This window comes from Benincasa hispida, unplaced genomic scaffold, assembly GCF_009727055.1.
Source record: "Benincasa hispida cultivar B227 unplaced genomic scaffold, ASM972705v1 Contig446, whole genome shotgun sequence".
In the NCBI taxonomy this organism is placed as follows: domain Eukaryota; kingdom Viridiplantae; phylum Streptophyta; class Magnoliopsida; order Cucurbitales; family Cucurbitaceae; genus Benincasa; species Benincasa hispida.
This window is the reverse complement of record NW_024064858.1, coordinates 767,436-780,151: the sequence shown is the minus strand read 5'-3', so window position 1 is coordinate 780,151 and position 12,716 is coordinate 767,436. Positions and strand designations below refer to the sequence as shown.

The 12,716-nt window shown below is 39.9% G+C and overlaps 1 protein-coding gene and 1 non-coding gene across 2 annotated transcripts; one reads left to right on the top strand and one right to left on the bottom strand.

Annotated features, from left to right (window-relative positions):
• Positions 1–4,031: 4,031 nt before the first annotated feature.
• Positions 4,032–4,138, bottom strand: LOC120069512. Its single transcript, XR_005479561.1, has one exon. It is a non-coding gene; the product is annotated as a small nucleolar RNA R71 (small nucleolar RNA).
• A 1,676-nt stretch (positions 4,139–5,814) lies between these two features.
• On the top strand, positions 5,815–6,549 carry LOC120069502 (proline-rich receptor-like protein kinase PERK2). Its single transcript, XM_039021276.1, has one exon. It carries the CDS (start codon positions 5,815–5,817, stop codon positions 6,547–6,549), a length of 735 nt encoding a protein of 244 aa, XP_038877204.1.
• The last annotated feature ends 6,167 nt before the right edge of the window (positions 6,550–12,716 follow it).

Sequence of the window (12,716 nt, the reverse complement as noted above, 5' to 3'; positions counted from 1 at the left end):
CATAATGAACGCTTCATTGAATGAAAAAGAAATAGAATACTATTGTTTTATTAAATAAGAAATAGATACAATGTTCCTCTTAATTTTGGGAACTATATAAAAACTTTCCAAAATTAAGTATCTATTCATGAAAAACAACTTAGCAGCTCCCACAGCATGAGCTGAAATGGCACCTTTCGTTCCAAACTTAAGCGTCATTTCACCCTCCTTGAGTTGCTGGAAGGAACTAATTTCCTATAAAGAAGAACAAATGTGATTAATGGCTCCTGAATCAAGTATCCATGAATTTCTAAGACTAGGAAATCATATTTACCATCCTTCTCTTTCTTCTTCTCGACAAGGTACTTGGGGAAATTTCATTTCGAGTTACTATCCACATTGTAGTGGAAGCATTTTCCCTTTCCGGCTACCTTGGCCTTGCCCCTGCCTTTCCCAGCAGCTGGAGCCATCCCCTTCCCTCTTTTCTTTTTCTGAATCTTCTTAGAATCAGAAGATGAGGTAGCAAGCTTATTTCAAAGGATGAACCCTTGTGGAACTTCTTGGAATGAGCAACATTTGCCTCTTCTTCTATCGATCGCTTACTTTTCATAGAAGACTGATAAGTTTGTAACTCATTCAGGAGGATAGTATGGTGTACTCTATTTTGTTCCTAATTGCATTGTTGCGTAATTGAAGGAAACTCTTTGGAAGAGATTCCAAAATAAAGGGAACCTAACTTTTCTCATCGATGACCACACCATTTATCTCGAAAACATTGAAGTTGACCATCATGTCGAGAACACGTTCTCTCACTGACCGATGTTTCTTCATACGCGCATTATAAACGTATTTGAGAGCCTCGTAACAGATATGAGAGGACGGTTGTCCAAACATCTCCTGAAGTGACTCCATGTTCTAATGTGCAATGATCATGGCCTTATGTTTCTTGGTAAGAACGTCAGACAAACTTGCCAAGATATAGACTCGGGCCTTGTCATTGGCCTTTGTCCAATGATCATAAGCATCCTTTAATGCTTAGGATGCATTACGAGTGGGGATTGAAGGACATTTCTATTGGGTCTCATGCCTTAAATCTCGTAGGATCGTATAGTTTGTGAATATTATGCATAAACTCATTATTTATTTCATAAAATATATGAAATTTTATTCCAATTTTTGTTGCATTAATAAAAAACCAATAAACTAAGTTCCATGGTTATATCGTAACTAAAACATATAGAGACATATGGATGGATCATGTTTTAAGTGATAATCTAAATGGTCTGTAGTACATGGATAAGGCTGGATACCTTATCCTTGTAACACTACTAGTATGCCCTGCTTTGTAGATGTTACAATTGTTGTAAAGTGATAAAAATGATTTGATCCTGATAATTCATGTGGAGACATGTGAGCAGGGATATTATATACAAAGGATTTTGTATAAGACCGGACCACGACATGAGTAGTCTCATTATATAACACCATTCTTAATAGAGACTTCCATTTCATTAGGATGACCATAGGTAACACGACCTGAATCCTAAGTGAGTTGTATGGATGAGTGGTCCTTTGATTTGTATGGGTGATAGTCGTAAGATCGTTGACTCAACATGCCTACCATTTTGGGGATTCGTCTGATTGGGGAGCTGGGAACATAGCTACGCAAGATGGAATTCACTCATTCCTCAATGTAGAGGAAAGTAGATAAGTTTCTCCCTTAAGGGTTGATTTTGGGGCTTGAACATTGTGGTGCTTGATAACGGGCAGAAATACACGCTATTACAGTGCTAAGTTATTAAACAATGAAGGTTTGCATTGATAAAATATGTTAGATTGCGTGTAAAAAGCATTAAGTTCATAAAATTGCGGTCGCATGCATCCATCGCATAGAAATAGTTAACTTTTGTATTTTTATGCCGAATATGCGTTGACGCAAGGTGGAAAGCGCGATCACAGGAAATCAACGGACGAGTGCAACATTACCGCAAGGCTTTGTAGTGATTTGTGCTCGCAAACATCTGCTCAAGAAGGATTGCCGCATAGAGCCGGCGTAACTTAGTGGGCGCATCTGGGTGAAAAGCATAATTAATCATGATGGGACAGAAAGCTGATGACGGTCGAATCTGAATTAAGTTGACAAGCTGCTAACGATAACAAGTACACTCAACTTTTTGGTGACAAATATTCGACTCATCAGTCAGAGAATTAAAACCATCTCATCTGAGCAATCATAAGAGAAAAGTCGCCTTTCACCCCGAAGCTCTATAAATACCAAAGGCAACCTTTAGAAAACGGGTTCAGCTAGTTCAGCAAGTTCAGATACTTAGAGAATTTCTCCTTAAGAATAGCCTTGTTCTTAGTTTTTCTTTTATTTTAAGGCGGAGCAAGAAAAGGGAAGAGACGTCGAGAGATCGCTTAGGGCAACTCGAGAGAGAACCCAGAGGCGTGGAAAAATAAAGAGTGGGCCAACTCTTGCGAGAGCGAGATTATCTTTTGAACAGAGTAGAAAAGACAGTGTAAAAGCCTTGGGAAGAAAGATATTGCTACCAGGCTCTTTATTCTCTTCTTGCATTGTTATTTTGTATTTCAACTCTATATCTATACAATGGAATTTCTTTATCTACATCTCTTCACTCTCTTAGCACGCATGAGTAGCTAAACTTATCGAATGGGTTGAGAAGAACTAAGCTAACATGATCTAGGATCTTCATTGCATACGATTATTTTGTTTTATGTTGTGCCCAACACCCCTTTAGAGCTACTCGAGAGAGAGTCTAAAGAAAGAACCTAAGACTTGAGAGAGCTAGGTTAGAATCTAGATTCGAGAGAGTAAGATTAGATCTGCATAAGCAAGAGATAGGAACTTAGAGATAAGCTCTATTTGTCAACCTTCGTCGCATGCACCCTAGAGATAGGTATGATATTATGTGGTCGCCTTATTTGTGTGTGTTCATTTTGTCATCACATAAATAAAAATAGAGGCTTATCTGTAGGTCCTATAGACTCATCGCATATATCGCATGCGTTCTAGCATTAGAAGCCGTAGCATTCGCGTTGAGAGATGGTTTACTATTGTATATGTGTTGCATGGTCGCATAACATGAACGCATCCTAGGAAGTGTTAGCCAAACCCTTCTCAACCCTTTCACCGCATACTCATCGCATCTTCCGTTTTATCAACTCTTTTCGAAATTTCATTGCATTTGTTTACTTTTATTACTGCAAACAACAATCCAAACAACTATTTGATTATTTGGTTATTGCAAAGTCTTCTTGAAAATTACCACAGCAAACTGTTTTCCCAAGTCCCTAAGTTCGACCCTGGACTTACCAGGAAACTCAGTGGGGTTTATACTTGGATTCCACTAAGAAAACTTGTTGCTCAACGCAATTCCATCACCACATTTCATTCCATATTTTCACCGCATAAAATAACGTATCAAGTTTTTGGCGCCGTTGTTGGGGACTTCGACAATTCAGTGTGCTAACGATAATTTTTCTGATTTCTTTGCGGCTCTCAATCTTTGGCGAACTATGACCCGGATATTGAGAGAACATTTCGACGTAGACTAAGAGATAACTGCCAACTACAAGAAAAAACCTAAGAATGGTGGAACAACCGGAAGAAAGGGCCGCAAACACGAACAATATAAGGGCCAACCACATCCTTCTGGCGAATGTCGGAATAGACCCATTCGAGACTATGCATCGCCCAACCTTTATGATTTCTCTCCAGGAATCATGAGGCCAATGTTAAACGGATCGAGGTTTGAAATGAAGTCGGTAATGTTGCAGATGGTCTAGGCTACTGGGTAGTTTGGAGGGAGGCGTGGCAAAGACCCGTACGCCCACCTCCAGAGCTTCATGGAAATCTACAACACTTTTTTGTTCCCAAATATCTCTACCGAAGAAGTTCGATTAACTTTGTTTCCATTTTCTTTGTGTGATCAGGCAAGAAAATGGGCATATTCTCTCAAATCGGGAGAGATAACTTCGTGGGAACAGGTGGTGAAAAAGTTTATGAAGTATTTCCCACAACCGAGAATTCCAGGAGAAGGAAATTAATAACAAATTTTGAACAAAAAAATGACGAATCGCTCAGCGATGCTTGGGCGAGGTTTAAGTGGTTGGTAAGAGTCTGTCCGCATAATAGCTTACCAGACTGCCTGCCGATGGAGATTTTTTTACCAAGGACTAAACCTTGCTTCACAGATCGCTGCCAATGTGGCAGCAGCTGGTGGTCTGCTTGACAAAACATATGAGGAGACAAAGAGTATACTTGATCACATTTCCAAAAATCACGAGGATTGGCGGGAAAGCGATCAAAGATTAAGAATCAGAGTTAGTGACGCAAACAACAGGGCCATCGCATCCTTGCAAAACAAGATGACTGCGATGATGAGTTTGATTCAAGGCATTGCAATTAAAAACACGGGAGCGAAGAAAAGGTAGGTCAACGCAATTGCTTAAACGACCGCAAGTTGTGTCATTTGTGGAGAATCTTATTCGATGGAGGAATGCCAAGAAAATCCCGCAGTCAGTGTGCTTTATAAAGAATAACCCCTACTCCGATACGTACAACCCCGGGTGGAGAAACCACCCAATTTAGCATGAAAAAATCAACTACAAAACTTCCAACCAGTGGCGCAAAAAGGAAGGCCGCCCAGATCTTTCCCGCAAAACAACGGTCCAACGCATAATCAAGCGAGCAGCACGCAAACACCGCAATCATATAATAATAGGCACAAGATCGCTACCGCCTACCACCCACAAACGAATGGTTAAGCTGAAGTATCCAATCGAGAAATCAAATCTATCCTGGAGAAAATTGTCAATGCATTGCAGAAGGACTGGGCACAGAGGCTGGATGAAGTGCTCTGGGCCTACAGGACTGCCTAAAAGACCCCCATAGGCAGTTAAGAAGCTAAATTTGAACTTGGACGCTGAGGGCGTTCAACGCAAACTTCAGCTTAATGAGCATGAGGAGTGGTGATTTAACGCATACGAGAACAACAAGCTCTACAAAGAGAAGAAAAAACGTTGGCACAACCAACACATCAGTAAGAGCTTGTTGTTGGCTAGAAAGTTCTATTGTTCAATTCACGTTTGCGTTTGTTCCTAGGGAAGTTAAAATCTAGGTAGTCAGGACCCTTCATCATTAAAACAATCTTTCTATATGGAGCAGTGGAATTAACATGGGAGGATGGCACCAACGCATTCAAAGTAAATGGCCAAAGAGTGAAGTCATACTTTGAAGATGGCCTAGAATGTCAAAAGTCATCTCTCACACTATGCGAAGCCAGTTGAGGCCCGCGTCGAAGCATTCCTACGTTCGCATCGATATATACTCTAGGGACGCTTCCTCTTTCCTTTTACTTTTTTGCATTATGTATTTTACCTATACATTTGAGTTTGTTGGTTTGTTTGTTTGTCTGTTTTTTAAGATTGATTGTTCTTTGTTATTGCCTTCATAAGTTAGAAATTTTACTTTCTTTTTTATTATAAAAAAAGTTGTGTATAATCGAGATGGGAATAACGAACGCGTTAGACTTAAGTCTAATGCGTGGCCTAGTTGAAGGGATACGTGTAAAAAATACAAAGCACTCGAGTGCTTAGAAACCCAAGAACGTCCCTTCAACTTTGCATTTATTACGGACGTCAGGCGCCACCTGACGTCACCCCACTCTCTCTCCCAGCCTATATAAAATTGAATGCTTCAATTTCCTTCTTCTTTCGCATTTCCCTCTCGACCCATCTGTTAAACAAAAAAGAAAACCCTAGCCCTCACCATTTCCCTCACCATCGATCTGCTCAAACGTCTCTCCAGCCACAATGTCGTCTGCATCTGATAGTCAGAACCAAACCATGAGCTTCGAAAACGACTCACTAGTAAGTTTCTTCTCTTCATTCTCTGTTTTGACTTCACCTCCCCCAAGCCCACGAAAAACCTCAAAACCCTCTGTCCAAATCAAACCTACGCACGGCGGAGCAACCTCCACCTCCCAGCGGTCGTCTCGGTCAAAACCTATCACAACACCCACAAAACCTCCTTTGAAGTCCACCAAAGCCATTACAACCCTTCCTGCCAAGACTCCTCAACTAAAACCCAAAGCTAACCCTAAACCAAAGCCTAAAACCCCTTCAAAACCGAGGCAGCATCTGTCATCTACGACTGTCAATAAGCCCTACACCAAGGCTGCACCACCACCATTCATTCCTAACATAGCCCCGGTGGGTGCAACGTATGACCCACTTCTAACCTACCTTCACAACGCCCTATCACCAGCCATGCGTCCAGCACCCCCACTTTTAATCCAACCCTTAGCCACCATCTACCCAGTTGAATTAGATGCATCAAGCCAACTGTCGTGTTCACCCATCTTCATATTGGACGAAGTGATGTGTTCCGACCAACCTAACGCATCACTTGAATTGGACGAAGCGGAGTGGTGCACTATGATGCTCGAAACAGAATTGGAAGAAGAAGATGGAGAAGAAGAAGAAAGGAGAATTGGCCCTGACGCGTCTCAATCATGCCAAACTGACACGAATGAAGGGCCCTCATAAGAAAAGAGAGTGACAAGGAAAAGAAAATTAATACTGGAGGAAGAAGATGAGCAATCAGCATCCAACCCTAAGGATGCAACGTATGGGAGTTGCTTTAGGCATGATGTGTTAGTGAAGGACTTGGAAGATTATCAGCCCGTAAGGCAAGGGCGAAGGAAGACAACTCTCCAAAGGAAATTGGAGAATGAATTGAGAGAGCTAGCACGGGAAGCCAAAGAACACGCGGTAGGAAAACGCAAGGTAACCGACACGTTACCTAAAAAGACAATGGGAAGAAAGAGTCAATTCAGTGATATACTTGTAGAGAAAGGCTTCTTTCCCGAGTGCAACCCACTGCCAGTATACATAAGAGAAACAATAAACGCAATGGGTTGGGGTCAATTCTGCATTGGGAAGAAAGAGTCAATTCAGTGATATACTTGTAGAGAAAGGCTTCTTTCCCGAGCGCAAACCACTGCCAGTATACATAAGAGAAACAATAAATGAAATGGGTTGAGGTTAGTTCTGCATTGGGCATACAAGAATTTGGCCCATCCTCGTCTGCATGTTCTACAACAGTGAGTTTGACATGGAAAAGAATACAACATTTTTTTATGGGGTGTTAGTGCCCTTCTCAGCTGATAAGATCAACGAAGTGTTCAACATCGCTAGTAATCCGGACGTAGAAGGTAACCGCATCTAGGATCAACCAACGTCGAGCGAACTTGAAGATGCGTTAAGAGTGGTAGGCAAGCCTGGAAGCAAGTGGAAAACATCTAGAAATGGAGCAAAGATGCTAGCTTTCAGAAACTTAAACCCAGACGCGAATCTATGGTATTATCTAGTCAAGAGGAGCATCATGCCTTCAATGCATCATGAAACATTGTCGAAAGAACGCGCCTTGGCTACCTATTGTATCATGCAGTGCATCCCTTTAGATGTAGGAAGAATAATAAGGGATCAGATCAAGACCATCAAAACCAAACCAAGAGGACAACTATATTTTCCATGGCTGATCTATGCATTATGTGAACACGAAGGTATCCCTCTAGGGGATGATCATGAAGAAATTGACGATCTGACGAACATTAAGTTAATCAGGCATTTACTTTGCGGTTCGCCGTATCAGCTTGCCTTGCTTCCTAAAGAAGTGGCAACAAGACCTCGAGCATTTGAATGTGCCCCCAAAAGAAGACGCGTCTAGATAGTTGAACACATCGATAAAGTTTTAAAGCATGAAGATTATGAAGCAGGGCTTGAACTTACGGATGAAGAAGCACGGACAACCCTAAACCTCACTCTCCATGACTCACCAGTGGCCCCGCCAGAAAGGAGTCTTGATCAAACGCACCAAGAACCTACTCATATAGATCAAGACATCCATTGTCCCCTTCCTTCGCCCTCACCAAGTTCAATTCACAATTTTGTGCCTCCTCCAACCATATTTGAACCTACTGGGTTAGGATCGAGTAATGCAGTAAATTTCGAAGACCCAGTTGGAAGAAGTAAAGAACCAGTACCACCTCAACGCAGCATTGACCTTGAAGAGTTGAAAACTTTCATAAGTGATCAGCTCAGACCATTGGCCGCGTCCATCGAAGGTCTTCAACAACAAAATCGAGTTCTAAAAGATTACCTAAGGCAGCAAACAAGATGGATGCAAGACCAATTTGTTTATACAATACAATAAATCAATCAGGTCTTGGTTGGAATGTTTGCCTTGCCTCCATTGCCTGCCCATCTTAAAAACCCTTTGCGCTTTATTGATGAAGACCCTGGAGAAAAATGCAGGGATGACGCGCCTGCATAATGAAGTTTTGGGGTGTTGGGTTATTTTTGTATTTTGCTTTATTTGATCTTTATTATTAGTTTGACTTGCTTGTTTATTCCATGTTATTCCATGAAAATGAATGAGAAATTTCTATCATTTTGTTCCTTGCGTTTGACCTTAGCATACTTTATTTTTGTTCTTTAGATATTTTCAAAGTCTTGTGCCTTGCCTTACCTAAATGATATCAACAATATGAAATCTATAAGTATAGAGTAGGTATTAGGAAAATTAACAAAGCCTAAACTTTTCTGAAAAGACTACATATTTCCTTTCTAACGCATGCAAGCTCTAAATCAAAACTCCTTTCGAATTCTCAAAACCTTTTTGAAATTTTGTTTCTCTTTTAGCAATGAGGATTTAGCTCATCTCCAAATTTGGGGATGAGGGAAATCCGAGTTAAGACGCATCAAACGAGTACATCAAAAAGAAAGGGAACAAAATAAGAAAAATATTAAATGCAACTGCTCTATCATTACTTTAAAAGAAAAACCTCAAAGTGACATGAGTTAAAAAGTTGGAACAGGCACTTAGCCATAGTTGGATGCTCACATGACACCTGTGGGAGCAAGCCAAAACGATGTTAAGTCTCCTAGACCAATGCATCTCAAAGAACTCCTCTATCTAGTCTGAAGAAATTGTATCTTGAAATGCATGAATATTAGATATGAGTTTAGTTGTGAAGGGTTCTCACTCGTAGTTGGATGCTCGCATGACACCCATGGGGATAAGCCAAAGCGAATGTGGGATACCTAGAACAACGCATGGGTAATTGAAAATTCATAATTTTTTTCTTTTCATCTGGCATTTATCTTAAAAAGAGCATCTAATGCATTGCTGGTTTAGAAAAAATGGGAATGTTTTGAGTAACGAAAGGAGTTGTTGATAAAAGGCTTGCTGCACCTGACACTAAAAATTATTCCTTTTAGAAAAGAGTCACTCTGCGTTACATTTTCCAAACTCTTATCTCAAGCTTATGACTGAATATGATGAGAGGCGAACTCTGCACACTTAAGACAAAGGAGATAACAAAAAATTATTTTGGAATGCTTGAGGACAAGCATTGTTCAAATTTAGGGGTGGTGATAACTTGTAGAAATACAAGTTATTTTTGCTCTTAAATCGGAACAACTAAGGTTTTTAATGATAAATTCTCCTCATTTTTAGAAGAAACACATGGAATTACTCAAAAATTAGCAAACTCATGCGAAAGAAGTTTTATTACTAAATACTACGGCACTAATGCGTTATATTGCAGGATTTCAACAAGAAGCTAACGCATGAGTAAGAAGTGTCACAGGCAAAAGTTCTAATGCATGGGCCATGCATCGGAGGGAATTCAACGCAGAGAAGATTGATTGATCTAGGCTGATTGTGTCACATCACCACTTGTAAGTATGGGCACCTGTTGCAGGCGGCGTCTGAAAAGCTTCTGAGTGTTAGGTGGCTGACCAGGGCATGGACTTTAATGCTGCCCATCACCAAGCTGGACATGACCAACGCCTATAAATAGATGAAGTCCCTCCAGAGTTCGTAATATAGATACATACACAGACATTTTTCAAGATTCTCACTCTCATATTAGTGTAGCCATAGTTCTAGTTCTTTAGAAGTTGTGCTGTGGTGCCAAGACGATCAGAAGGGTTGAGAACCACCATCATCGCGGGTCAGGGAGCGGAAGAAGTCAAGCTTGAGAAAGACACTTTGTCTAACTCCTATACAAGTGATTGTACACAACTAGATTGAGCCAAAGAGATACAAGAGATTGTACTCTACTGCTTGACTCAGTTCCTTTTATCTCATTTATAGCTTTCATTTCATTCGATTGAATATTGCTTTTGTAATGACAATTTGCTTCTTTATAAATTCATATATTTGATCCATCACACATGCCATTGTTTATTTCTTGTTTATGTTGAATGCATTTATACTTTACGCAAAATCTCATTTCAAATGCTTAAGCCGACTTGATCTATTGGTGAAAGCATCCCTATCTTAGATTATTCGAAAGAATAGATGAGCCAGCATCAATAGGATGCCTAGTACATCTAGAGATAGACTTACTGGTGTCTATTGCATTTTGTGTTCGACGCATGCATCCTAGAGATAGGTTTTGTATGTTATTCGCATTGAGAAATGTTGAATAAAGTCTAACGCATAAACAAAGATAGGCAAATAATCCCATCTCATCCACATCACACTCTAGTTTATGTACATTCATCTTAGATCAACGCATACCATTTACATTAAACTCCATTTTCGCATGATCCATCACTCACTACTCAACTCTTTTGTATCTTCTTGCACAGGCACAACACTTTAGTGTAAATAACACATTTCTCTCATACATTTAGGAAACCCCTACAATAGATACAACATAAAGTCTGCGTTAGTTTAACTGAATCCCTAAGTTCGACCCTGGACTTATCAGGAACCTAAATTGGATTTATACTTGGGTCTGGTTTAGAAAAACTTGAACGTCAATAGTGGAGTGTTGTGCATTCTGTTGGATATCTCTAACGCACCAAAGCGTTACAATCACATAAACGCATCAAAGCATCAACGCATCATTTATACTTAGAACTTATTCTTCCAATTTATTTTATACAATACACTCCTAGCCCAAATCACGATAGCAACGAACACTTTCCAATGAAACTACTGAAACTCTAACAAGAGTTGTTGAAGAAGCTAGTACATCAAAAAGAGTTGTTGATGTTGGTTCATCTAGCTTAGCACATCAACCTCAAGAGTTGAGGATGCCTTGACGTAGTGGGAGGGTTATGAACCCACAACTCATTATATGGGTTTAACAAAAACCCTAGCCATCATATCAAATGACGACGTTGAGGATCCATTGATCTGTAATCAAATATGAATAGATTGAGGCTATCGATTTGGAAATGGAGTTTATGTACTTCAATTTCGTTTGGGATCTTGTAGATAAATCTGGTGGGCTAAAACCTATAGGTTGCAAATAGTTCTACAGGAGATCAAGGGGTGTAGATGGCAAGATGCAAACCTTCAAGGCTAGATTAGTGACAAAGGACTATACATAGGTAGACGAGTGGACTACGAAGAAACTTTCACACCTGTTGCCATGCTTGAATTTATTAGGATTTTCTTGTCCATTGTCATATATTATGACTGTGAGATATGGAAAATGAACATCAAGACTTCCTTTTTGAATGGTAATCTTAAGGAGACCATTTTCATGCAATAACCAAATGGATACATTAAAAAAGGTCAAGAGAAAATGGTTTTCAAGCTTAATCGGTCTGTTCATGAATTGAAACAAGCATCTCAATCTTGGAATATAAGATTTGATAATGTGATCAGTCTTATGGCCTTGATTAGAATATTGACGAACCTTGTGCCTACAAGAAAATCATTAATAGTTCAGTAGCTTTCTTAATGTTGTATGTGGATTATATTCTACTCACTAGGAATAATGTAGGTAATGGAACGAACACATGCATAGCGAAAGAAATAATGGATCTAAAGTACTATAATTAGGTTAATTTCAAAGAATAAGCATGCAAGAAAAATTCACTACAAAGGGATAGAAGAAATACAACCTTTGTAAACTCAAGTCTTTTCCAAATCAATTCCAATCTCCTCACGAACGGTTCATAGACCACCAAGAGAGTCTTCTCGACTATTCTCCAGCCTTAGAATGGGATGGTGGGATCCAGTGAGTGACTAATATGGAGAGGAAAAGTCTATGCGTTAAGTTGCCATTTATTAAACGATCGAACACATTGTAGCTACATGATCGAATGGCTAAGTCTATGTGATAAGCTGTCATTTACTAAACAATCAAGCACATCATCTATACGATAGACAGTGACTTCTCTCCCATTTTCTCGATCGTCTACTCAATCATAGTCCTCCAGTCTCTTTATTAAGCGAAGATCAGATAGAGCCCACAACTCTTGGATTCTCACATCGAGAATACCAAGGTAACTATTATGGTGGTGTCCTTACTCTGTTCGTGAAACAAGTTAGACTCCATTGGATTGGAGGAGCTGTTGGCCATTCGTTGTGTTCATATTGTGTTCTGTTCGTTGCATTCGAGGGCTGTGTTGGACGCATTGAAGACTGCTCGAGAGATTTGTGAAGAATTGTTCTTCAAAGGTATGCATCCTCTATCCCTTGTATCATCATCTTCTATCCCTTGTATCATCATCCTCTATCCCTTGTATCATCATTTAGCATGCTGTAATTTTTATTGTTGCATAACCTGTTAGTTTCCGTTTTAGACTGTAATTGTTTTGTGTTCAATTCAAATGGAATTTGGAACGATCCCTTCCGCTGCGCATGGAAATCCTCATGTTTGATTTCCTTCAATTGGTATCAG

Bases quoted from the DNA above. Each gene is read 5' to 3' on its own strand.
- LOC120069502 (XM_039021276.1), top strand. From the start codon at position 5,815: ATGTCGTCTGCATCTGATAGTCAGAACCAAACCATGAGCTTCGAAAAC.